We start from the raw sequence: 26,787 nt of genomic DNA, 5'->3' as shown, positions 1-26,787 counted from the left end.
TCTCTAAAGGATTCCAGCAGAAACAGGATTTGTGTGAACCCAAAGCATAACTATTTTCATCTCCAAAGCCTGACATTTTAAAGTTGAAAAGTAGCGATGTATATGATGGGAAACCAATCAACCAACCAAACAAACAAACAAAAAGTGCTACAGAAAGCGTCTAGGAAGCCAGATGTTATTCTTGGACTCCCTGTGCCCTTGTGATAGATCTAGCTTCAAATTTCTTCATCTGGAAAATGGGAACCATAATGTTGATGCTGCTAACTCAGGGGATGAGAGAATGTGCAATGTTGCAGGGTGCGAGCGAGATCACACCAGACATGTCTAAGGCTTATTAAGTTGCCGTTATTAACCAAGCTTGGTGATAATAGAGCACAGTAGCAAATCACAAGTCCATACAGCAATCCACCCAGTTACAATCCAACCAATCATAATCCCAAAACAAACAAATGGTCATCATCCTTAAGTCCATCCATTAAGCTGAAGACCTATGTCCCAGCTTCCCCAGCAATACAAGTTATTCTAAGAGACATGCAACAAATAACCTGGACACACTCACAAAGAACCTGGACACACTTACAAAGCTGCAGACAGTCACCTTTCCCTGGCTTTTTTGCCCACATTCTACTACTGCTAGGCCTCACCTCTCCTGGAACTCCTGATAGTACACAAAGCAGAAACAACATTGTTATAACCATTGCCTCTTCTAAGCAGTACACAGGGACCATGCTTAGGGGATTATCTGTCCTGGGTCAGCCAAGAGTCGAGGTGCTAGCATATTAGAAGCACCTGGCCAGAAACAGAGTGAGAACCCCTGCTTCATGGGCCTTTTAAAGGGGCTTGTGAGGCGAGTGGTTACACGACAATGCAATACTGTTCCCTCTCAGTTGATAGGTGAGTCACAGGTGGGCAAGAGCAAACACCTAAGTGTTGTTGGCTAAATTGATTAGTGCTCTTTGGGATGGGCAGGAACAGGAACTGGGCTTGTAGCTAAAACACCTAGACTAATTGGACTTCCAATATCCTGGCTAATTTAGGATGTGGGGGCAGTGGTTGAGGATGGAATTAACATTCCATTGCTGTTAGGACTCACCTTCAGGACAGAGGGTAGAGAACACAGCCAAATTTCATTTGCCCACTGTCAATGGGTGCTGGCTATCCCTAGCTGCACCCCATAACAGCATGCAAGCAGTTACATCCCATGATATAATGTGTGCTGTAGTTCACTCTGATGATCACTAGAACCCCCCATTCATTCAACATTTTTGAAGCATCTCCAGGGCTGAAGATCTTGTATTAGACACTCTTCTTGGCCTCATTTCATCCAGTTGCAGTGTTTCCCTTCAAAATACTTAGCTTAAGTTAGGTTGTATGTGAGGACATGTGCATTCCTTGACCCCCTGGTTTAGTCTAACGGCTCAGCTCGCTTCTGTAGTCCCCAAGGTGGGGAGGTGGAACTGACCAGCAGGAGCAAGGGTTAGCAACTGTCAACTTCAAACTCCATTTTGTGCTTCACAAGCTCATTTAGCATATGGGGGGAAAAACTATCCTGTTTATTTTAGGGCATCATTGCCAAACATGTTTAAAATTTGTGATAATTTCTTTAAACAAAATTTATTTATTTTTATTGGCCACAACTGCTGGAGCTGAGCTGATCTGAAGTCAGGAACCAAGAGCTTTTTCTGGGTCTCACACATGGGTGCAGGGTCCCAAGGCTTTGGGCCGTCCTCCACTGCCTCCCAGGCCACATGCAGGGAGCTGGATGGGAAGTGGAGCAGCCAGGACACAAACTGTTGTTCCTGTGGGATCCTGGCACTTGCAAGGATATGATTAACCAATCGAGGCATTGCACAGGGCCCATGATACTTCTTTTACTAGCTAACAGGTAGCCATCAAATGAAATCTTTTAGATTGAAGTAGACAGGAAGAGATTTTGTGAAAACAGAATAAATTTTGTGTTATATTCATTATGAAAGAACCACTTTTGGGAGGCATTTAGAATGCTCTAGAGAAGGGAAGGCATCTTTCTGTAGACTGAAGTAGATTTACTAAAGAGTAAAGCGTGATTCCCAGTAATTTCTACTTCTGGAATTCCTTTTTATTTTATTTTTGTCTCGAGGTTCTTTGGAGACACAAGGACATTTCGACATAATGACAATACACTATAGTTCATTACTCACTGGCAAGATTTTTCTAATTTAACTGCTGCAAAAATAATCAGCAGCATGGGACAGTCATTATGGCACAGCAGGAAAACCGCCTCTTACATTGACAGCTTTTTGCTGGCGCGCCAAGACACTGGTCGATGTGCCTGCTGCCAGATGGGAGACATGGAAGGGTTCCTGGCTTTGGCCTGGCCTAGCTTTGGCCATTGCAGCCATTTGGGGAGTGAACCAGCAAATGAAACTTCTATTTTCTCTCTGTCGCTTTCACTCTTTCTGTCACTCTTTCAAACAGATAATAAACTTTAAACAAACGAACAATCAAAGTAGTCCGTATCAAGCTTGGCAAGATGGTTCAGTAACTAAATCCTTGACTTTCACTTGCCAGGATCCATTATGGGCACCAGTTTGTGTCCCAGCTGCTCCACTTCCTGTCAAGCTTCCTGCTTGTGGCCTGGGAAAGCAGTAGAGGATGGCCCAAAGTCCTGGGACACTGCACCTGCATGGGAGACATGGAAGAAGCTCCTGGCTTCCAATTGGCTCAGTTCCAGCCATTGTGGCCACTTGGGGAGTGAGCCAGATGAAGTATCTTTCTGTCTTTCCTTCTCTCTGTAAATCTGCCTTTCCAATAAAAATAAAAAAATCTTTTTTTAAAAATGTCATCAGCATCAAGATTCTTAATATGCCCATGTCGTATTTTAGCTTTTAGGACTAACCCTCAGATTCTGATGTGCTTTCAAATGTAATTATTCAAGAAATGATAGTCAGTAATCTCTCTTTTTTTCCCCTACAATTTATTTTTATTGGGAAGGCAGATTTAAAGAGAAGAGAGACAGAGAGAGAGAAAGAAAGATATTTCATTGGTTGGTTCACTCCCCAAGTGGCCATAATGGCCGGATCTGAGCCTACCCAAAGCCAGGAGCTAAGAGCTCCTTCTGGGTTTCCCACAGTGAGTGCAGGGTCCCAAGGTTTGGGCCATTGTCTACTGGTTTCTCAGATCACAAATGGAGCTAGATGGGAAGTGGAGCAGCCAAGACATAGCCAGCACCCAATGGGGCCCTGGTGCGTGCAAGGTGTGGATTTAGCCACCCAGCCACGGTGCCAGGTCTGATAATCATCTCTGACAAGAACAGAGATGCTCATGTGAACCAGGGATGAGGTTGGTGCATCCAGGATGCGCCGTCCAGTTCTGGGTCCTGGTGGTTTTGCTTCTGAATCATCTCCTTGTTGATGTGCTTGGGAAGGGAACCGATGATAGCTTGGTGCTTAGGTCTGTGCCGCTCACATAGGGATTGAAATTCAGGCTCCTGGCTTCTGCCTGGCCCAGTCCTGGCTGTTGTGATCAAATGACACAGGAGTGAACCAGGAGGTAGAAGGGGTGTGTGTGTGTGTGTGTGTGTGTGTGTGTGTGTGATCATATGTCTGAAAACTTGAGCTCAAACTGTGACTTAGGATTTTGACTCTAGCTTCCTGCTAATGTCCACTTTGGGGAGGAGAGAGATGTGGGGCGGGGTGGCAGGGAGAGAGAGGCGCCTATGGCCGCACCATGCTTTTGCTCCCTGGCCTAGCGCTGACCTCTTTCAAGCAGTTCACACTCATTACTGACTGGGCCTAGTTTTCCTTCTCCTCATCTTGAACTAATACGGAATCTGACAACATGTCTTCCCACATTTTGAAACTACACCACCAGATCTAATTACTGCCCTTTTTCCTGGCTTTCAAAAATGGGTATTTCTTTCTGCAAAGAACCAAGAAAAGTGTTCATGGTGCTTGCTCACGTATCTTCCCTCTTACTGTCACTCTGTGATTTCAGAAGGCGAAGGCCTTTGTGAACCAGGCACTGGTCGGACTTCCATGAGGGCCCTCATGCTGTCTTGCATCAACGGCCTGTGCTGCTCCCGGGAGGTCTGCTCTGAGTCGCAATGGCCTTGTCCTGCAGCATGGACAAGAGTTTCAGTCCGAAGCGGGCCTGTAGGCAGCTTTGTCCCTCCTGGGGACCAGAAGCACAGCAACTCAGTATTCGTAAACTCCATCCAGCAGCATCTTTCCTTCTTCGTTTCAGTGTTTCTTTATCTGTGTGCCCTCTGAGCCATGGGCACATTTCCAGTTTTACAGAAGGAAGGGTCTATAATAGCTTGGGTTGGTTGGTTTGTTCACTTTTAGTTTTTCTATTTTTTTTTCAGAGATTTTTTTTTTTATTTTTTAATTGGAAAGTCAGATTTACAGAGAGAAGGAAAGACTGAAAGATCTTTTGTCTGTTGGTTCACTCCCATGTGGCTACAACAACCAGAGCTGAGCCAATCTGAAGCCAAGAGCTTCTTCCAGGTCTCCCACGTAGGTGCAAGGTCCCAATGCTTTGGGTCATGCTCTACCGCTTTCCCAAGCCACAAGCAGGGAGCTACATGGAAAGTGGAGCAGCCAGGATGTGAACTGGTGCCCATATAGGGTCCTAGCAATGAAAGGAGAGGACTTTAGCCACCAGGCTACCATGCCGGGCTGCACCGATCCAAAACCAGTAGCCAGGAACCTGCTCCAGGGTTCCAAGGCATTGGGCCATCCTTGACTTCTTTCCCAGGCCACAAGCAGTGAACTGGATTGGTAATGGAGGTGCCGGGATTAGAATCGGCACCCATATGGGATCCTCACGCATTCAAGGCAAGGACTTTTAGCCGCTGGGCCACTGCACTGGGCCTCCACCCCCATTTTTTTTTTAAATCTTCCAATCTCAGTTGTATACTGTTATGTTTCATTTGTTGGTCCTCAGCTCCTTACCTGGCTACACCCTTGCTGTTGTTTATCAACTGTTTTTTCATAAATTAAGTTTTTATTCTTAGGAGATCCTGGCCTTGCTCCCACTACTTGAAAAAAAAAGTCTTTTTTGAAGAATTAATTCTTTCTCCAGTTCTTCTCTTGGGTTATGCCCATTAGCCGGTTGTTATTCAGACCTTGTAGGAAAGATAAAAAATAAAACATAAGTACATACCTTCTTCAGAGGTAATCCACTCCTCCTCTGCCTCCCACCACCAATAACCAACACATCAGCTTTTAAAAATACGTTTTGACTTTCAAGGCAAGCGGTATGAGGTGATGGGCTGAGTGCCTGTAGTACCTGCGTGCCACGTCAGAGCACTGGTTCAAGTCATGGCACTCTGCTGCTAATCCAGCTTGTTTACACTGTGCCTGGCAAGGCTGTGCAAGATGGTCAGAGTCCCTGAAGCCCTGCCACCTGTGCGGGAGAGCCAGCTGGAGTTTCTGGCTCTTTGTGTCTCCTTGTGTCGGCCTGGCCCAAACATGCCTATTGCCAGCATCTGGGGAATCAACGAATAAAAGATCCCTTTCGCTTTCTATCTTCTTTGTATGTATTTTTATTTGGCATATAGTAGTTGTACATGTTTATAGGGTCCAGTGTGCCATTTCTGAATACCATGCAGTGCCAACACCCTGATTTTACTGTATGTTAAAAGTTCATTTATCTGAACACACCTGAGGGGGGAAAGCAGGGAGAGAGCACAAAGAGAGATCTTCCATCCACTGCTTCACTCTTTGTGTGGTTGCCACTGAAGCCACCCGGTGTGCCACACGGGCGACGTGACCCAAGCACCTCAGCCGTTGCTGCTCCCTTCTCGAGCACTTTAGCAGGAAGCTGAGTACAAGTGGAACAGCTAGGATTCACACTCATGCTCTGAGGCGGGTTGCCAACACCCCAAGAGGTGCCTTAGCCTGTGTGGTACAATGCTGGCCTCAACACCATGCTTTTAAAGAATGTTTGCTGACACCATGCTCACATGTATTACAGGAATTCTTTGTAGAACCAATGTAAAATGATACCCTCTTCTGGGGCTGGTGCCATGGTATAGTAGGCTAATCTTCTGCCCATAGTGCCACCATCCTATATGGACACTGATTCGAGTCCTGAGAGTTGCATTCCCTGCCCGTCTTCCCTGCTAGTGACCTGGAAAGGCAGTGGAGGAGGGCCCAAATCCTTAGGCACCTACCTGTGTGGGAGACTCTGAAGAGGCTCCTGGCTCCTGGCTTTGGATCAGCTCAGCTCCAGTCATTGTGTTCATTTGGAAAAAGAACCAGCAGGCACATCTTTCTCTCTCCTCTCTGTGACTCTGCCTTTCAAATAAAAGTTAGAAAAATAAGAACTAAAAAAAAAATCCTCTCGTTTGATCCACTGGTAAAATCAGGTAGTTTCCTTCACAATGTGAAAGCTACTGCCTGGAGGATCTGGATCACAAACCTGTTTATTATGTTACTCAGTGCAGATGAGAGAGAGTGGCAGCGAGCAAAACTGACAGGATCAGTTATTTCAGGACAATCCAAACCAGTATGCCTGGCGAAAACCAGCTCATCTAAGATGGTTGTGTTGCTGATTGTATTCTGAGAGTCATTCATCAGCGACTTGACCTCCTTAACCCAGACACCTGTTTCGGGTCAGCCTCTTCCCAGGTGGGGCTTCTGCATGCGTTCATGTCAGCCAGCCTCAGTGCAAGCTTGGCTGCTCCTTCCAGGCACACGCGGAGTGGATGTCCGAAAACAGAGTGTTCAAGTAGCCTAGAAATACACATGAAAGGATTAAACTGAGCAATCCTTGCAGGAGAATTTAAACCTTCATGGCCATTTCTGACAAAATTCAGTATGTTTCCATTCACTGACATATGTAAAAACGTATTGACTTATGTATTTGACAGAGCGAAAGCTGGTTCAGTTTCCAAATCCTGCGTTCCCAGCAGGAACCTAATGCACTTGAACTTCCCGAACTTTCCCTGCTACCTCCTTGGATCCACAGTGGTAGAAACCGGGAGTCGGGCTGGGACTCTGATGTGGGCCATGAATATCTTATATGATGCTTAGCCAGTCAGTCAATTAGCTGCTCCAATCCATTCATATTCAGCTATTGAATAAGTTGAAATAAGTTATGAAAACCATTGAAATAAATTATAAAAACTTCTTTGGAAATTAAACTTGATGTCAATTAACCTGTGGAAATTTTTGGTTTTTCTTCTCCTGGCTTCCTCTTTTCCTTAAAAAAATTTTAAAAGGAAGGCTGTTTTCTTTGAATTTATTAATTTCCTTTTGCCTTATTTATTTTATCTAGGAAGTACCCTGTCATGGTATATTTTATAATTCCCTTGTTTTAAAAAAAAAAATAGTGGTTTTTTGTTTGGTTTGGTTTTTCACATGAAAGGTAGGTTTACAGAGAAGAGAGACAAAGAATGATCTTCCAACCACTGGTTCACTCTCCAAATGGCCACCTAGGCCAAAGCCGATCCAGAAACCTCTTTCAGATCTGCTGAGAAAGGGTGCCAAGGCTTTGGGCCATCCTCTGCTGCTTTCTCAGGCCATAAACAGGGAGCTGGATGGGAAGTGGAGCAGCTGGGACTCGAACCGGCGCCCATATGGGATGTCGGCACTTGAAAGTGGATGGTTAGCCTGTTGAGCTGTGGCACCGACTCCTATCTTATAATTTCAGGAAGAAATGTGAACTGATTGGATCTTTGGAAAGAATGCATGAGTAAAATTCAGGATATGAGGAATGAGATTGCTGTTTTGTAGCATCTATAGCCAGGTGGTTTATTAAACTCACAGAAAATCAGATCTGCTATCAGAAGTCAGAACACCTAGGTGAGAGAGTAGGCTTTTGGAAAGGCCCCAAAATGAGATCCCTCTCCAAGTGCAACTGTTTGATTTTATCATTACTTTGTCTTTGTGGAATCCATATGCACTTTAATCATTACATGTACACCTTCAAAATAGTAGCAGAAGACTTGCATTTGTGTAAAAACTTTAATTTGTAAAGAATTTAACTATCTGGTAGAGAAATTTAATAACATGGATTAGGTTAGAGAGGAAAAATAGGTTTCTCCCCTCTCCTTTATTTAAAGAATAATTATTTGGGGCCCGGTGCACTAGCCTAGTGCCCAAGTCCTTGCCTTGCACGCCCGGGATCCCATATGGTCACCAGTTCTAATCCCAGCATCTACACTTCCCATCCAGCTCCCTGCTTGTGGCCTGGGAAAGCAGTCAAGGACGGCCCAACGCCTTGGGACCCTGCACCCGTGTGGGAGCCCTGGAAGAAGCTCCTGGCTTTGGATCAGTTCAGCTCTGGCCACTGCTGCCACTTGAGGAGTGAATCAGCAAATAGGAGATCTTTCTCTCTGCATTTCCTTTTCTCTGTAAATCTGTCTTTCCAATAAAAATAAATAAATCTTTTTTGAAAAATCAGTGAGGGCCCAGTGTGGTGGCCTAGCAACTAAAGCCCTCGCCTTGAACGCACCAAGATCCCTTATGGGCGCCAGTTCTTATCCTGGCAGCCCCACTTCCCATCCAGCTCCCTGCTTGTGGCCTGGGAAAGCAGTCAAGGCGGCCCAAAGCCTTGGAACCCTGCACCCACGTGGGAGAAATCTGGAAGAGCTCCTGGTTCCTGGCTTTGAATCAGCGTAGCACCGGCCATTGTGGTCACTTTTGGAGTGAATCATCGGACAGAAGATATTTCTCTTTCTCTCTCTCCTCCCCTCTATATATCTGACTTTGTAATAAAAATAAGTAAGTCTTTAAAAAAATAAATGAAGTATAATTATTTTTAAATGTATATTCTCAGGCTACCTATAAAGGCTTAGATTATTCTTCAGCTGGAACAGAGAAACCTGACTGATTAGTGCTTATTTTTTTGTGGTTTTATTGTTTACTTTTAGGTACCAAAGGAAGAAATAAAGGAGAGTTTACAAATCTCCAAGGGGTAGCTGCATCCACCAGCGGAAAGATACTAATTGCAGACAGCAACAACCAATGCGTACAGGTCTGGTGCCTAGTTTTATGCTTCTTTTTATAAAGTGGGTATAGGTTCATGTTTTCCTACTTTAAAGTTAAGATTAGCAGTACCCACAGGGTGCAGGGAGGGAGGTTTATAACATGCATGTGGATTGTTCTTTTATCAAATACGAACATTCTGACCTGTAGTACACACGACAAATGTTCCCTTGGCTTTCCCAGTTTCCCAGTGTTACTTTGCGCTCCAGCTAGGATTTGTGATTCGTTTTACAGATATTCTCCAACGACGGCCAGTTCAAAAGTCGCTTTGGCATCCGAGGTCGCTCTCCTGGGCAGCTGCAGCGGCCCACAGGGGTTGCAGTGCATCCCAGCGGGGACATCATCATTGCCGACTATGATAATAAGTGGGTTAGCATTTTCTCTTCAGATGGCAAGTTCAAGGTAAGACTGACTACCAGCTGGCCATTCAGCGGCGGAGAGAAGGAACAGAAAGCAGTAGAAGTATCTCTTGCTTCTCTGAGTTCCAGTTTCTATGTTCAGAAATTCTTCATGCCCACAGGTGGTGACATCTAAGCTTCATGAGCGAGAGTCACAATAGTAATGTTACAGATCCATTCTTACGTGTTTCTGCAACGTGACTTCCTTTGGTAAAGCGATGAGGTTTCTCAGTCACTTTCTTCAACCACAGATTTGGAGGAACTTCCTCTAACACCACTGAGTAACAGCACCCTTTAGGAGAGGGTTGAGGCAGTTTCTATTTCTCCAATTCACCTGCTTTGTTCCTTGTGAAGTGTCTTGCCTTTTTTAAAAAAAGATTTATTTTATTTTATTGGACAGTCAGATATATAGAGAGGAGGAGAGACAGAGAAGAAGATCTTCCATCCGTTGATTCACTCCCCAAGTGGCCAGACAGCCAGAGCTGAGCTGATCCGAAGCCAGGAGCTCGGAGCCTACTCTGGGTCTCCCACATGTGGATATAGGGTCCCAAGGCTTTGTGCTGTCCTCAACTGTTTTCCTAGGCCATAAGCATGGAATTGAATGGGAAGCGGGGCTCCCGGGATTAGAACTGGCACCCATATGGGACCTTGGGCGTGCAAGATAAGGATTTTAGCTGCTAGACTACAGCACTGAGCCCACCTTGCCTTTTTTTTTTTTTTTTTTAAGGCCTGAGGCAGATGACATAGAAGAAATAGAGTTGCTAAGGCATGGTCCCTGCCTTTTAAAAATGTACAAACTCATGGAGGGGAAAAGAGTAACACACAACAAAGGACACCCAACAACTGCCGTCAGCCTCTAAGCAGGTGGTGTGGTACAATCTAAAACCACAGTGGTTGAGCAAGGGATACAGGAGTGGGAAGGAGGAAGCAGGGATGGAGGGAGAGAGAGTGCATCGTACAGGAGTGGGAAGGAGAAAGTGAGGATAGAGAAAAAGGCAAGAGGAGCTTACGCCGAGGGCACGTGTTGTTGGACATGTTTGTTGCTTCCACCCAACAGCAACTTCGTGGGAATGTGATAACAGCTTCTGTGGCTTCAGCCAGTTACGGGAACTGGGAGCCTTAAGGCAGTATCAGAAATATGCCTTCTAGCGTAGCATCAAAAATTGCATCCCTAGTGCCATTTTCCACATTTGTCATAAGAAGAGTGTTGGAGACATCCTCAGAGACCTTTCGGAAAGCCGTCTGCGCTGCTCCGTATCCCCCTGTCTAGCACAATGGAGGCCTCTGTTTCACTTGCCAACATGAACTTTAACTCAGGTCAACCCACTGGCATCCCAGCTCTGTCTGTGGTTTATTCAGTGTTTGGGTCTTGCAAATTATATAACTTTCGTCAACCATAGGAGCCTCATGGTTAAAACTGATGTTTACAAACCTCTGCCCCCTAGAATTTCACTAAAGGCTAAATGAGATTTTATTTCATGATGTTATGTGTCTCATTCAAAATAGGCATCTAAGAAAGATTCCTTCCCATGCTTCTAGTAACCCTCTGCAAAACAGAAAAGCTGTGGATTGGGCCGCATGAGCCCGTGCAGGCACCTGGTATTCCAGAGACGCTGCTTTTGGAATTCATGTGGGAATCCTGGTGATGACACACGCTCTCTCAGGAGTTTTCTCTGAGGGGTGTATATTTTGCTTTCTAACATCTTTCACTGACTCATTGCTTTTATCGAACGATTTATTTCCATAATTGTTAACCCTCAGATTGGAGACACTAATTGGCATGGGGTGGCGTGTTTTCAACTGAGAAGAATAAAGACCTGTCATTCTGAATTCCATAATCTGATACACAATTCTTCAATCGCCCTTGAAGTTTTTATTCCACTAGAAATGTGGTAGCTTCATAAGATGACCACATGTACTGAGAAATCTCTTACTTTTCTGTGTCTCAAATGTCCTTGCTTTTTGTGTTTTCATCGTTACATCAGTGGTAAGACATACCCAAACAGGACAACTTTAGTATGAAAGCTGTTCAAGTGATCAAAGTATTTGCCTGGTTTAGAGTCAACCAGTTTGTTTTTGTTTCATACTCGCACGCCCACAATCCGTCTGTAGATTCAGGAGCTGATACTAAAACAGGTCTCACATTGTGCAGACAGGCGTTTTATATCTCCTTCAGTTAAGTATTTTTCATGCAATGATTCACTAGTCTGCCAGTATTAGGTTCCTGGGAGGAACTGGAGTCAGGCCGCAGAGTGCTGTGGCTCACGGCGGGAGTTCCCACAAAGGAGCCTCGTTCCCAGAGAACGGGCAAGTGGGCTTGGTGTAGGTCCAGCAGCACCCTTGTTATGAAAAGTGCTAATCCAGACCCAAAAGGTAGAAGGACTGTGCGTGGAAATGCTTGAGATCAATAACTAAATACCAAGAGATGCTTGTTTCCTTCTTTGGTGGCACCACTTTGTAAAATCAAACATGTGCTGGGAAAGACATTCACAGATGATCTGTGTGTGTTTGTTCCAAGTAGTTTCAGAGATGGAACATCTCACCCCTTTGCCTTCCTATTTTCGTTTTTTTTTAAAAAAGATTTATTGTGTGAGAGCCAGAGTCACAAAGGAGAAGGGAGAGACAGAGAGAGATTTTCCATCCACTAGTTCATTCCCCAGATGGCCACAATGGCCGAGACTGCATCAGGTGGAGCCAGGAGCCAGGGGCTTCCTCCAGATTACCCATGTGGGTTGCAGGGACACGAAGACTTGGGCCATTTTCCTGCTTTTCCCAGGCCATTAGCAGGGAGCTGGATCAGAAATAGGGCAACCAGTACACACACCTGTGCCGTTATGGGATCCCAGCATGACAAGCACAGCTATAGCCACTATGACACACCTGCCCTCTTCCTTTAACTCACCAGTTTCTTAGCCTTAGTTTTCATCCTCCCTCCTGATTTATGTCTTCTAGCTCATCCCAAGCCTTTGTGATCAGAACAAGACATCAAGCAGCCCCCTATTTTCTTAATTTATTTTTTGTTTTGTTTTTGTTTTATGACACCATTTAATAGGCACTGGGGTCTCCGTTCTCCCTCCCCAAGTTCCCTCCCCTCCCCGCTGTTCTCCCCTCCAGTCTTTCATGAATTCTCACAAGCCCACCATGCTGCCACTGAGGTGTCTGCCAACAATGTAGGGGGTTATTAACCGTATCGCTGTGAGTCCATCCTTGTACTGCTTGCATGAGGACATACTCCCTGTTTCCACCTACGAACATATGAATTTCCACCACAGTTCCATTACACATCTCCTTGAACAGTCCACCATGGGGAGAAAAAAGAAGATACAAGAAAAAAAACCGTGAACCTTCATCAGGGTGGTGAAAAGGAGTGTGTGGCATCTTCACGTAGGAGCAAATGCAGCGTGTGTCCCTTGTGGCACTGAGGAGAGCACAGTAAGGGCTAGATCTTCGTTACTTATGGGCAGCAGCAATAACAGTGATAAAAGGGACATTGACAATCTCAGGTGATTATAAGCAGCCAATCTCTGTGGATGATTGATTCATGGATTACATCACATGGTCTTATTACAAAGATACAAATAATTAGGAAGTGCAATAAGGGAGAAATCACAGGAAAATCCTTAGATTTGACATCACATTATCTTATAAAAATTTATTTTATTTATTTTTGAAAGATTTATTTACTTTTATTACAAAGTCAGATATACAGAGAGGAAGAGAGATAGAGAGGAAGATCTTCCATCCAATGATTTACTCCCCAAGTGAGCCACAACGGCCGGTGCTGCGCTGATCCAAAGCCAGGAGCCAGGAACTTCCTTCCGGGTCTCCTACACAGGTGCAGTGTCCCAATGCTTTGGGCCGTCCTCGACTGCTTTCCCAGGCCACAAGCAGGGAGCTGGATGGGAAGTGGAGCTGCCGGGATTAGAACTGGTGCTCATATACGATCCCAGAGCATTTAAGGCGAGGACTTTAGCCGCTAGGCCATACCGCCAGGCCCTAAAAATTTATTTTTTAAAGATTTATTCATCTTTATTGGAAATGCACATATACAGAGAGAAGTAGAGAGAGAGAAAGATCTGTCCACTGTTTCACTTCTCAAGAGCCCGCAGCAGCCAGAGCTAAGCTGATTCAAAGCCAGGAGCCAGGAGCTTCTGCATCTCCCATGCTTTGGGCCGTCCTCTACTGCTTTCCCAGGCCACAAGCAAGGAGCTGGATGGGAAGTGCAGCAGCCAGGAAATGAACAGGTGCCCATATTGGATCCCAGCGTGTGTGAGGCGAGGACTTTAGCCACTAGGCTACCATGCCAGATCCTAAAATGTTTAAATTTTAATATTTAACGTATTAGACCAATTTTTAAGAACACAATGACATTTTCCTCCTCCTGTCTTCCATCTTCTCCCCATATCTTTTTTGCCTACTGTTTGGGATAACATACTCTAGACCTACACCGTAGTAAAAGCTTTACTACTTCACCCAATAAGTTTGACAAGTAACAAGCAAAAAGACCTCTTCAGTGGGAACACAGACAACAGCTAAAAACAACTGAATAGGAGAAAAACAATGACCATTACACCATATACAGTAAGCGTTAACATGATCGCGGAGTTGAAAAGCCATCGTAGTATAACATTCTTAACCATTGGTTTGACAAAGGTGTAAAGGCTTGTGAAACTATTTGCAGTAGTATTGATACTCACAGACTTTTTGTTTGTTTGTTTATTTTTTTTAAAGATTTATTCATTTTATTACAGTCAGATATACAGAGAGGAGGAGAGACAGAGAGGAAGATCTTCCATCCAATGATTCACTCCCCAAGTGAGCCTCAACGGGCCGATGTGCGCCAATCCGAAGCCGGGAACCAGGAACCTCCTCCAGGTCTCCCACGCTGGTGCAGTGTCCCAATGCATTGGGCTGTCCTGAACCGCTTTCCCAGGCCACAAGCAGGGAGCTGGATGAGAAGTGGAGCTGCCCGGATTAGAACCGGCACCCATATGGGATCCCGGGGCTTTCAAGGCGAGGACTTTAGCTGCTAGGCCATGCCGCCGGGCCCTGTTTGTTTATTTTTTAAAGTTTACCTCCCACGTAGAAGGGAAAGCATGATGTATTTGTCTTTCTGGATCTGGCTTTTTTCACTCAATATGATGCCCTCCGGCTGAGTCCATTTTGCTGTGAACGGTAACGCTTCAATCTTTTTTATACCAGCGTTCTGGCTCTTGACCCTTCCAAAGCCAGAGTTCAGACCTTCTTGTATTGTTTACTACTTTGTGATGGGAGACAGAGGCAGGCCCAGTGCCGAGTCTCCCTTAGCACAACTCACTGTGGCTTCACCTAGGAGTGAGGGAGGTAGAAGGAAAGGACGTTTGGGTTCAACATAAATCTGTCCTAGTTGTCACTGCCTCACCATGTGTGAGAACAAAAGTCATCCTTTGCTTTTGTTTTTATTCTATGTAATTAGCTGCTGGGTGTGTGTGAATCACTCTGAGTCAGAGCCGGTGCCCTTGCTGTTGGGTAGCAATCACCTGCCCATTTTAATCCTCTGGGTGCTGACATAGCTTCGATTCAGCCAAGGAGGCACGTTGCCCTTTCTTTACATGCCTCTGTGTTGTGCCTCTCACCTCTGCGATGCAGATGGGACTCCCCCGCCAGGGAAGGCCACTGTCCTTTCCTCCAGCATTGGGCCCCTTTGTTCTCTCAAGATCAGATCGCAATCTCAGCCGCTGATGTACGTACAGGAGTACAGGGTGACAGAGTTATTTTCTCCCCACCATAGGAAAGCCCTCCTTCCTGTGCCAGGGAATTTAAAAACATCTCCCATTATGGCTCCCATTATGTTGTTATCAGTGCTTATATGGAGGGAAAAACAAAAAGAACAGAGAGAAGCTATAAGAATATAGCTTTTTACGGTGTTCCACTCTAACACATGGACAGTGGTCTCCTTCCATCAGCTCAAGTGGCCCCCTCATTATCAATGGGGATAGGTTTCCAACCCCATATAGATATCAAACCCCACTCATCATCCTGGTGGTCCTATAATGCTGGACCATTTTTATTAGTACGTTCAGCAAACACTTTTTGAGTACTTATTATGGACCCAGAAATGTGGTGTGCTGTGAGAACACAGTGGTGGATGAAAGACATGACTGTCACTCACGTACGGCTTGATTCCAGCAGTTGCAATTGCCTGGACAAATGACAGTGCCAAAGATGGCCTCGCTTGGATGACTGTTTACTGTCATTCCTTTGCTTATTATGTGTTTAAAAATTCCTCTGGGAATTATGTGTGTCAGGGTTTGTTTGGTGTTTTTTTTTTTTTTTGCGTTTTTAAATACTGTTGATAAAGAATCTGGAGTTTTGGAAAATTAAAATGATTTGTACTGTATCAGGTATATACAAAGCAAATGACAGTAGCAGGATGATCGCCTGATGAATGATTTTACCCTACAATGCTGCCTCTTTGGGAGGACACTGTGAGCCCAGTTTGGAGAGGCTCTAGACAGTCTTTGTGGTGATCCCAAGAACCTCCTGTGATGGTCAGTAGTGGGCATGTCAAAGCCAGCTTTCCAGGACAGAAGATCTCCGTGATAGTGGAGTAGCTGTGCACCTGCTTTGAAGTGTTGACTAAGATGTCTGTCTCTGTGCTCTTCACCTTTGTCATTTGTGTCTGATTTCTGCACTTGTTCCTAACAGACAAAAATTGGATCAGGAAAACTGATGGGGCCCAAAGGAGTTTCCGTGGACCGCAACGGGCACATTATTGTGGTGGACAACAAGGCGTGCTGCGTGTTTATCTTCCAGCCAAACGGGAAAATAGTCACCAGGTTTGGTAGCCGAGGAAATGGGGACAGGCAGTTTGCAGGTACACTTGATGGTAATATGTAAAACCCCTTTTCTCCACTTCTTCTGCTCACATTTGCATGACGTTGGAGCATGTTGAGGACACAGCGCATCCCCAGTGTGTTTGCTGGCCATGGGAAAGACACTGGAGATGAAAGGCTGAGTCACAGCCCTTCTGCGGGCAGTCAGCCAAGCTGTGGGTCCCACCGCCTCTGGTGACAGTGGAAAACACAGAAATCTAATCTTTCAATATTCCTGTTACATACAATGGAACTTTTTCTAATGAAGTATCTTAGAATGAAAGGTTTGAGGAACAATTGGATAACTCCTGTTTCCATTAAGCTGTAGCTTTATTTTAAGACCTTCTGAATGAGAAGTTTTGTCAACTTTCTAGGTTTTTCTGAAAGAACTGGGGATCCAGACCATGTGCTGGGGTGCAGAAAGGGTGGTCTTTTTGCTGCCATGCTCTGCAGTGACCAGTTAACCTAGATTTATATGTCTAAGGAAGCAGCTTTGGAAACAGCTGAGTTTTTTTGAAGGGCTGTTTTGGGCATGGTGCAGTAGCTTGCATCATTTTTCTCTGTGCTTTGTCTCCAGTTCTGCCAGGTTCTGAATGTCACCAAAATTATAAAGTGGGTTTTCTGCTCAAAGTTTTTTTAATTTTTTTTGTTTTTGTTTTTGTTTCTTAATTACACATTGGAGTTTGTGCTGCTAAGAGTTTCCAGGGCTTCCCTCTCAGGGAGGTAAAGGCCCTCGAGGACTGATGGTCATTCAGGGAAGCCAGCAGCTGTGACTTTCAGATGGTGGTATGGAGAAGGCATTCTGATGCTTCCTACTCATTGCACTGTCTTTGGGCTGCTGGGGCCATTAGCTGGATGTAGAGAAAGTCGGAGGAGAATCACACACGTAGGGTACTAGAGGGGCCAGTAGTCTGCAGCCAGTAGGCCCTACGAAGGGCCTGACTGATTCTGTGTTCTTTTTTAAAAATTAAATAATGTGTTAAGTGTGTATTTCTTGTTTCACTGCGTTGTCAATCTGGTCATCACCTATTGTTTTTGGTATCTTTATTGCAGGTCCCCATTTTGCAGCGGTAAATAGCAATAATGAGATTATTGTTACAGATTTCCATAATCATTCCGTCAAGGTACATAAGAACATCACTGTTTGTGAACTGTTCACTGCTTTTTTTTTTTAAAGGTTTATTTATTGTTATAGGAAATGTAGATTTACAGAGAGAAAGAGAGACAGAAAGATCTTCTATCTGCTGATTCACTCCCCAAGTGACCGCATTAGCTGGAATTGAGCCCTCCGAAGCCAGGAACCAAGAGCTTCTTCCAGGTCTCCCATGTGGGAGTAGGGTCCCAAGGCTTTGAGCCATCCTTGACTGCTTTCCCAGGCCATAAGCAGGGAGCTGGATGGGAAGTGGAGTATCTGGGATATGAGCCAGTGCCCATATGGGATCTCAACACATGCAAGGCGAGGACTTTAGCTACTAGGCCACCACACTAGGCCCCGTTGACTGCTTTTATGGAGAAATCAATCTGAGAGAAAATAATATTAATACTAATGCATGCACAGAAAAACAGAGAGAATTCACCTAAACAGGATAGACTTTGCTTCTGCTTACAGTTGCAAGTTTTAATTTGGAGAGTCAGGGATTTAGACAAATTATGGTGGCAGCAATTTCTTAATTTGAAATGGTGTAAATTAAGATGACTTGGAGATTACATTTTTTTTTTAATGTAGTTACACTTAGAGGTAGGGGCTTACATTTTATAATTACTGAAGAAGCAGGGCTGTTAAGACAAAGTTGGTTACATGTTAGAACTCTGCCACAGTAACACATCTGGGGGTGAGAAAACAACCCAGCGTACATTTTTATAATATAATTCACACTTTTCTTTCACACATTTGCTGCAATTTATAAAGTAACTACCAATAGTATAGTATGTCTTTCTTATTAGGTACAGAAGGAGCAAGATTTGAAACTTATAAAATTAGGAACTTATAGTAAGTGATTTAAAAGAAATTTCCCATTTACTGAACTGATGAGAAATATTCAGTGATAATCTAGGACTGTTTTCTCAAGGTGTGATGTGTGTTCTACCATGGATGTGCCAGGTGGCAGATGCTTTTCTTGTAAGAGCCCTGTGTTAATTTCTAGGGTTCTCTTCTGTTTACATCAAATAATACTGGTTTGTAGTCAGAAAAATGATATAATCTTCCCTATAAGTAACTTTAAATTTCAAAAAATGAGCCATTTAAAGGAAAAATAGTAAAGGAAAAGCATAGAGTGCTTTAGCAATGAGTAAAGGTTGTACTTGGAGTAACCTGTGATACCCAACTTTAAGTAATGGTTTATCAGTGTTGATAAGTGATGGTTACATAAGGGGTAGGCTGAGAGGGAGAGGGAGAGAGAGAAAGAAAGAGGGAGAGAGAGCCACCTGCTGGTTCCCTCCTCAAATGCCCTCAGTGGCCAGGGCTGAGCAAGGCTGAAGCTGGGAGCCAGGAACTCCACTACTTGACCCATCACCTGTGCCTTCCAGGGCACACATTAGGAGGAGGCCAGAATGAGAGTATAACCAAGACTGAAACCCAAGCTCTCTGAAAAGGTAACATTCCCTATCCTCCTTCCCTCACTTGATGGAGAAAACATTCTGCAGCAAGAAAATCCATCTAGATCCTGGCCATGCAAAGCCCAGCCGTTGCCTAGCATCAGCAGCCCCCGACCCCCGCCCCACTGGAAGGGGAAGTCATTCACAGCATGGCCTGTTTTGACAAAGCACAACTGTGGCCTCCAGGCTTTCCTCTGCAGGGCTCGGGGCAGCCTCTGTGAACCAGCAGGCGTAGAATGTGGGACAGCTCCTGTTTACAGCCCTGGCTTGACACTGCTCAAAGAAAGAAAACACACAGAAGTAGCCTGGATACAAGGCAGATAGCAATGCAGGCTTTTGGGAAAGCAGGAACTTAGAAAATTCTGTATGTTTCCAGAAGAAAAGAGATTTTCATCATCAGGATTACCAGTGCACACATCCAGCTGGAGGTGGTAGTGGACATGAACAAGTTTGAACAAACAGGAGTGTGAAGCCTGTCAGCCAGGCTATCAGGAAAAGAAAACTTTCTATAAATACTTATAGAGCACAAAGCTCTAAGCATGCTTTTAATTCACACTTTGGTCTCTTGATTATTTTCATCTGAGTACTTTATAAGTTATTAAATGACACTTTAGAGAAGAAACTAGACTCTATGAGAAATGGACAATTCATTAGATTCTAAGATCTCATTTTCAGTCCGAAAGAGGTAGATTATTTTAGATACTTACTTAAATGCTATTTTCCTCAATACAGTTATAGCCTTCTTTTTCTCTTTAACAGCTCTTGCCATGTAACTTTTATGGAAAACTTGCACTTTGATCTCTGATACAATAGCCATTAGCAGTAGTTCTGGACTCAAAGCAATTTTCTGTTGATAAATGTAAAACAAGAAACAAAACAAAACAAAACAAAAAACACTGTAGTTACTTCTTCAGCCGTCTGCATCCCAGTGTGCTCCCAGAACCCAAGCAGATGCCCGAAACCTCAGAGTACCTCAATGTTTGCAATCTGTCCATATGTAAAAACCTATGATAAAGCTTAATTTATAAATCAAACACCAGTAAGGGACTAATCACAATAACAGTGAAATAGAACAATTATAACATTACACGATGTTAAGTGAAATGCTTATTTCTAGGATTCTCCACTTCATCTTTTCCTACTATAGTCACAGTTAACTGAAACAGCAGGAAGCGAAAACACAGAGAAGGGAGACAACTACATCTGTTTTCTTTTTATGGCAAGGCAAACTAGAAAAGTTATAAGCTTCTCCATTATTCCACAGTGAAGCAGGTGCATTGGAAACTGGATTCTGCCAAGGAAAACAATACTAAATAATAAACACAGACAAACACAGGAAGATTAGCTGCGGGAATTAATAATAGGAAGAGCAGGGAATCATAGCTTGTGTCCTCTCCTACACACACACACACATAATCCTATTGGTTTCTAAAACTGAGCATTGTATGTAAAAAGAGACTGAACGAGTGCAGGGGAAAAATAAAACGTAACATCTTTCAAAAACGAGTAGTCCTCTACTCTGTTCTCTCTTAAAGAACCAGCAAGGGGCGGACGTTTGGCCTTGGGATTAATTTGCTGGTTAAGGTGTCTAAGTCCCACGTCAGAATGCCTGAATTCAGTCCCCAGCTTGGGCTGCAGGCTCCTGCCGCCTGCGAATGTAGGTCCTGAGGGGCCATGCTGACAGCACAAGTGGAGCCTTGGATGGAAGGTCTCAGCTCCCAGACTAGGGCCTGCTTGTGGACGGTTGGGGAATGAGCCAGCGCATCTTTCTGTCTTTCTGGCCTCTTGCGTAAATGCATTTCCAAAATGTATATCATCATCATAATAAGAAGAACCAGCAAGCTTCTAAAAGGTCCAGATTAGATTTGTGCTCACTTGCAGTGGTTTCTCCGAGTTCTACCGTTGAGGAATCTTCACTGTCAAGGTGCCTTGCATAGAATACTTTGTGATATTCTGCTGAATATTTCTAAGCAGCTGGGCATGATGATAATGGGAGTTTAAGGCATGTCCTAGAGACACTTCAAAACCACTAAACAGCCTCTGGATCAGTATGTAGTTACGCTTACTATAATGTTATCATCAAACATATTAAAAAGTTTAATTCAAATTAGTGTTTTGTATGTGTTACATATCCAGTAATTATTGATAAGAGTACTTACATAACCACAGACACCCTTTGCTTGACTGTTTCAGATGTTAAGAGAATTTCCTTGAGAAGTCTGTCTAGCCCTTTGTTTCTCACAGCTTTCCTTCTCTGAGTAGATCTGTTCATCAAATCCCTAGAATCATAGAAAGTGTGTCAATTAACATGTTTACTAGTGGTACATCCAAAAGCCCCTTTTCTTACTGCTCCTGACTGCCATTTCACTTACAGCACAGTGGATTCTCCCTTTTCTAAGTGTGCAGTGAACCTGGTGTAGTGAAATAGCAACAGGTTCTGAGCATCTGCCCAAACCACAAAACTTCTGTGCTTTGATTCAAAGCGAATGGTCACCCATCCTGTTAAAATTGCAATGCTGATTCTCAAAATTCAGTATTTAATTACAGGCAGAAAGAATAACCATCGAAAATTATAGCTGTACCCACTCATACCATCTTATGTTTGTATTGTGCTTTATAATAGCAGTAGTTTTCATGTTAAGTAATAATTAGATATAAACCAAAAAGGTGGTGATGTAACAAATGGTAAATGAGATTTATGTGGTAAATTAGGGATCACAAGTTATATGGGATCTAGTTGGTAGACTTTTTGTAAGGTATTAAGTGACAGGTCTTGTTATAAATAAGCTGATGAGATACTTTTTAAAATCTCAAATGTTGGATCAGCTTTTAATTTGAAGTAAATTTATTTTTAAATATTTCATGCAGGTGTTTAATCAGGAAGGAGAGTTCATGTTGAAGTTTGGCTCAAATGGAGAAGGCAATGGGCAGTTCAATGCCCCGACAGGCGTAGCAGTGGATTCAAATGGGAACATCATTGTGGCCGACTGGGGAAACAGCAGGATCCAGGTAAGCAAAAATATTAGTATGTATGCTTAACATGGTTGATGTTTATTAAAAGTGATGATTTGGCCATCCTGTAGACCAGAAAGTGTTTCACTCTGCATCAGTTAGGTCCTGAGAGCATGGATAATCTCACTGGCACGGCCAAACAAAGCAGTTAGGTTGGACAGGAGGCATCCTTTTACTGAAGTGAAAGTCTCCGAGCCACAGGTTTTCAACAGGGATCCCTGACTCCCAACCCAAAGGGCTTATGGAAGTAATTTAATAATGTATCCATTGGACAAAGATATTGCAGTACTATTACTAACTTCTGTTTTTTTTTTTTTTTTTTTTTAAAAAGGTTTATTTTTATTAGAAAGGCAGATTTAGAAGGAGAGACAGAGATAGATCTTCCACTTGCTGATTCACTCCCCAAGTGGCCCCAATGGCCATAGCTGAGCTAATCTGAATTTAGGAGCCAGAAACTTCTTCCGGGTCTTCTACGCAGGTGCAGGGTGCTAAGGCTTTGGGCTGTCCTCAACTGCTTTCCCAGGCACAGGCAGGAAGCTGGATGGGAAAGTGGAGCAGCTAGGTCATGAACTGGAGTCCATATGGGATGCCAGTACTCGAAGGGAGAGGATTAGCCAGTTGAGTCATCACACTGGGGCTGTAATTTATGATTTTTATTATTTTTCTTCATTATGGTTGTAATAATCATAGTCACTTAGATAATGCCTGTCACTCTATCACTGTGAAAATATCAACATTTCCACATCAGATTACTTGTTATAGACAATGTGAATGATCAATTATGTCACAACTGCTTCAAAATCATAGTAATTACTAGGCCCATCACTATTGTGTAATGTGCCGATTAAAAAGCACACAGTGAAAGCTTGGCCAGGAGAGTTGTCCAACTTGTTCTGCTTTCCATCCTTTGATGAGGCACTCAATGTCATCTGCTGGCCTAGATGAGCTGTCATGTCTCCCTTGTGTGCATCTGGGCACATCTGCACAGGCATCAGCAACTGAGGAGGCTCAGTCCTGATATATGCACTCCAAGGTTGGACCACATATCTTGTGATTTTCCCCATGGCTGCAGTTCGAGTCTAGCCATCTAGTTGGTAAACCTCACCTGGAATGATCTGACTTGACTCTGGTGTGAGGCAGGATGCAGCTGCCTAGTCAGTTCTACCCTAGCCACTCATGTGAACTGATGGGAGCAACATTTTGATGGATATCTACTTCTCAAAAAAAGGATTTGATGCTCTCAGGGTAACACAAATTGCTCTTAGTTACCCAAATGATCTCAGTTATTCCAATGGGTGTCTTACATTGAAGGAGACATTCTGATCCCGGAAGTAGGTGAGAAGCATGATACACAGAATTCAGCAGGCAGGCAGGGAACTGTTTACAAAGCAATGCTGTGTAGGTCAACAGATGCTTAGCTGTTTGCAGTGTGACTCCTGTAACACTGACCTAGTTACATTGCCATTAAAATCACCATGCAGTACCCAGATGCACATGGAGGATATGGCAGTCCATTAGCACCTGCAGAGGACATCTGGTACCATAAAAGAGGAAGGCGGGCAGAACAAATTGGTCAACTTCTCCAGCCAAACATTGACAGCAAATATCTGGGCAAATGGAGACTCTAGGGTGGATTATGTCAGCCAATGGACCTTGGAAGGATTTCCTCATTCTTGGATCAGCGAAATAAGCAGCATTTCAGAACTATTGAAGTATTGAAACCGCTTAAGCACAAGTCTTAGAGCATGTTCCACTCCAGGGACCCTGGGATGACATTGGTGGCCGTTCCCCACTCCAGGGTACTCAGGCAGTTGGTAGGGTAGGTACAACTTCTCCCTCCTTCCCCCAGATTCAGGAAGAAGGAGAAGAAGAAGAAAAAGAAAATGTGGAAACAATGGTCTCACCCACATTCCCCTATCCTTGACCCTTCCTACCCTAAATACATTTTTAAAATTAAACTACTTAAAAAATATCATGCAGCCCACATACAATGGTCAGAAGACCAGAAGACCAGGTCATGCTGAGGAGACATGTAAGGACGTGGATTTACTGCTTTTATTTCATCATAGCAGAAACTCACAGACCAGTAGAAGACCTTTGTGAATGTACATGTTGAGCCATTGACCTTTTTGTTTTGTTTTGTTTTGTTTTGTTTTGTTTAAAGATTTATTCATTTTATTACAGCCAGATATACACAGAGGAGGAGAGACAGAGAGGAATATCTTCCGTCCGATGTTTCACTCCCCAAGTGAGCCGCAACGGGCCGATACGCGCCGATCCGAAGCCGGGAACCTGGGACCTCTTCCGGGTCTCCCACGCGGGTGCAGGGTCCCAATGCATTGGGCCGTCCTTAACTACTTTCCCAGGCCACAAGCAGGGAGCTGGATGGGAAGTGGAGCTGGATGGGATTAGAACCGGCGCCCATATGGGATCCCAGGGCTTTCAAGGCGAGGACTTTAGTCGCTAGGCCACGCCGCCGGGCCCGAGCCATTGATCTTTTACAGCTCACATCTTTCTGGAAAAAAAAAAAGTCTCTTAATTTCTCATTGGCATATTATGACTCAGGACTAATCTTTGTGATCCAATTGCCAAGTTTTTTTCCTTGTAGTTGGAGATGGATGAAAGATGTGAGACTTAAAAGAGATCAAGGCTTAGCAAGGAAGATGATGGCTGTTCCCATCAGACACACTGAAGGCATATGGGTGAGATGTGACAGCTGGTGAAAGGGCTCTTCACAGAGTTCATGGGAAAATGGGATGAAAAGCTAAGTTTGTTTTGGAACACAACTGTTTAAATCCGTGCATAGTTTCAGTAATACCTGTTTTCCATGAATTTCTTCAAGAACTCTTGTACATACAACAGTGACCTAAGAACCCTTATGGTGTTATTTAAATGCTTTTTAAGTTTTTTTTTTTTAATGGCATCAACCATTTTCCAACTTGTGTTTTAGCATATTACTATAACCAGGCTAATTTTTTTTGCAGGTTTTTGATGGGAGTGGATCATTTCTGTCTTACATTAATACATCTGCTGACCCCCTCTATGGTCCCCAAGGCCTGGCTCTGACCTCAGATGGCCATGTTGTGGTTGCAGACTCTGGAAATCACTGTTTCAAGGTCTACCGATACTTACAGTAATCATGGGCAGCTGAGCATCCCTTCCAAGGATCTTGCACTACAAACTGGAATGAATTTCTCAACGCGGGACCAGATCAGGACTAGACTTCATGTTAGAGGGAATCAGTGGTGAACTTCCCACGGTTATTTCTGAATGTAACAAGTTTCTTGAAAACTGCTTATCCAGTTTTCATAATTCACCTGAAGGGTCTAAAAAAGGAAGAAGAAAAAAAATCTCTTCTACTGAATCTATAAAAACTGTAGTTTTACACCTGTGAACTATGGCTTAGAGAACAGGGATTTTATGTAGTTAAACTGATTTTGCAAATCAAGCAAGCATTAAAAAAAAAAAAACAGACTAGACTATGTAAAGAGATTTGTTAATCCTCTGAATGGTAGCTTTTGCACCGAGCTTCCAGAAACAAAACAAGGACAAACTCTGTTGTGCCTGTATTCTTTATTGAATCTAGGTCACAAGATCTGGGGAATCTTCTCACCTCACTTTTACAGGAGGTATTACTCGTGTCATGTTTTTTGGTTATCAACAACTCTACATAAATTATTTTAGAAAAAAAAAAAAATAAAAGTCTTGCAGAAATCCTCCCGGCTGCCATTAGCTGGCCTCTGGAGTTTAGCCCTTGAGGATCAATGCAAATTTCCCCATCCTTCTGGGTTAGATCAAAGATCTTTTTGATGTGTTCTTTTCACCTCTTAATTCTTGCTCACAGAAAACCAAGTCCATTAACAAGGATACCTGAGATTCCTCATGCTTAGAGAAGCATATTCCAAAAGTAATCCTACCTTTTGATGAAGAGACAGCCCTGTTAGCTCCAGCTTGATGCACTGGAGTGTAGCCACACACACATTGTGTGCCATGTCTTCACGTGTCTTTCCTCTCCCACTTCATGAAAGCAAAAGCTTTACCTCTTGCAAAACTCTCAGCACACGTAGTAGGACACCAGGATCCTAGGACAGAGAGCCATAGCTGCCCTTTGGAGGACGGTCGGTGTCAACCAAAGGCATGTGATGGATTGGTTAAGGACTTCCCCCTTAGAAAGCAAGTGTTACCAAAGTTGTGTTATCTTGAGAGAGCATTACAGGTAAGGGCATGTTGTGCTTATTTATCATTGTTTAATGAATAGTAGCGGCATTAAGGGACTATGTATACGCGATTAGGGTAAGATAGAATGTACTATAAATATAAATATAGCTGAGTCTTTGGTGTATTGAAATAGGCAGCACTCTGAAAGACAGAAGCATCGTCCAGCCATCCTTCGGCACATTCCTTCCCTACTCAGCTGAACACCTTCCTAGAGCCGTCACTGCAGATTTCATTTTTGCCATTTTGTAGGAATGATGGTGGTGGCAGACGCTGAGTCTGAAAATGGTCTTCTGAGCTTTCTAAGAAAAAAACAAAAAAAAGGAAAACAACCAAAAGAGAACAGGTGAAAAGAAAAGTTGAACTTGAATCATGTAAGCTAAGTTTAAGTGCATTTTGAGAAACTGAAGAACAGTTTAGTCAATGGTTAATCTGTCATTGATACTGTAAGATAAGATGCAGTCTGTTTCCATTGTTTAATTTTCTACTCAGTTCTACCAAAAAAAAAAAAATGTCGTGTTTGGCATTTTTGATGATGTTGGATTGTTTTTCACTGGAAGCACCTTAGAACTGTACTGTGATAAAACATTTCCCATACGTCTAATTATTTGAATGTGATATTTCATGCTTAATAGTTCAGTCATTCTGTATAGAACTTTTAAAATTCTAGAAGGGAATCTAACTACTTCCAGTTGTCAAATTTAAAATCAACCTTTTGGGAGGAAAAGTTTTCTTGGG

At 43.5% G+C, this 26,787-nt stretch overlaps 1 protein-coding gene across 4 annotated transcripts in view; it reads left to right on the top strand.

Moving 5' to 3' along the window:
* TRIM2 (tripartite motif containing 2) overlaps positions 1 to 26,352 on the top strand; it is a 183,484-nt gene extending 157,132 nt beyond the window's left edge. For all 4 annotated transcript variants that reach the window (XM_058666746.1, XM_058666745.1, XM_058666744.1 and 1 more), the window contains exons 7-12: positions 8,861 to 8,964; positions 9,210 to 9,377; positions 16,061 to 16,229; positions 17,281 to 17,351; positions 21,691 to 21,831; positions 24,819 to 26,352. In XM_058666746.1, coding sequence (XP_058522729.1) covers positions 8,861 to 8,964; positions 9,210 to 9,377; positions 16,061 to 16,229; positions 17,281 to 17,351; positions 21,691 to 21,831; positions 24,819 to 24,971 — 806 coding nt within the window. In that variant the 3' untranslated portion in view covers positions 24,972 to 26,352. The remainder of the gene's footprint in view (positions 1 to 8,860; positions 8,965 to 9,209; positions 9,378 to 16,060; positions 16,230 to 17,280; positions 17,352 to 21,690; positions 21,832 to 24,818) is intronic.
* Positions 26,353 to 26,787: the final 435 nt, after the last annotated feature.

The sequence above is a fragment of the Ochotona princeps genome, chromosome 7 (genome assembly GCF_030435755.1).
Source record: "Ochotona princeps isolate mOchPri1 chromosome 7, mOchPri1.hap1, whole genome shotgun sequence".
In the NCBI taxonomy this organism is placed as follows: domain Eukaryota; kingdom Metazoa; phylum Chordata; class Mammalia; order Lagomorpha; family Ochotonidae; genus Ochotona; species Ochotona princeps.
This window is presented reverse-complemented; position numbering and strand designations above follow the sequence as displayed.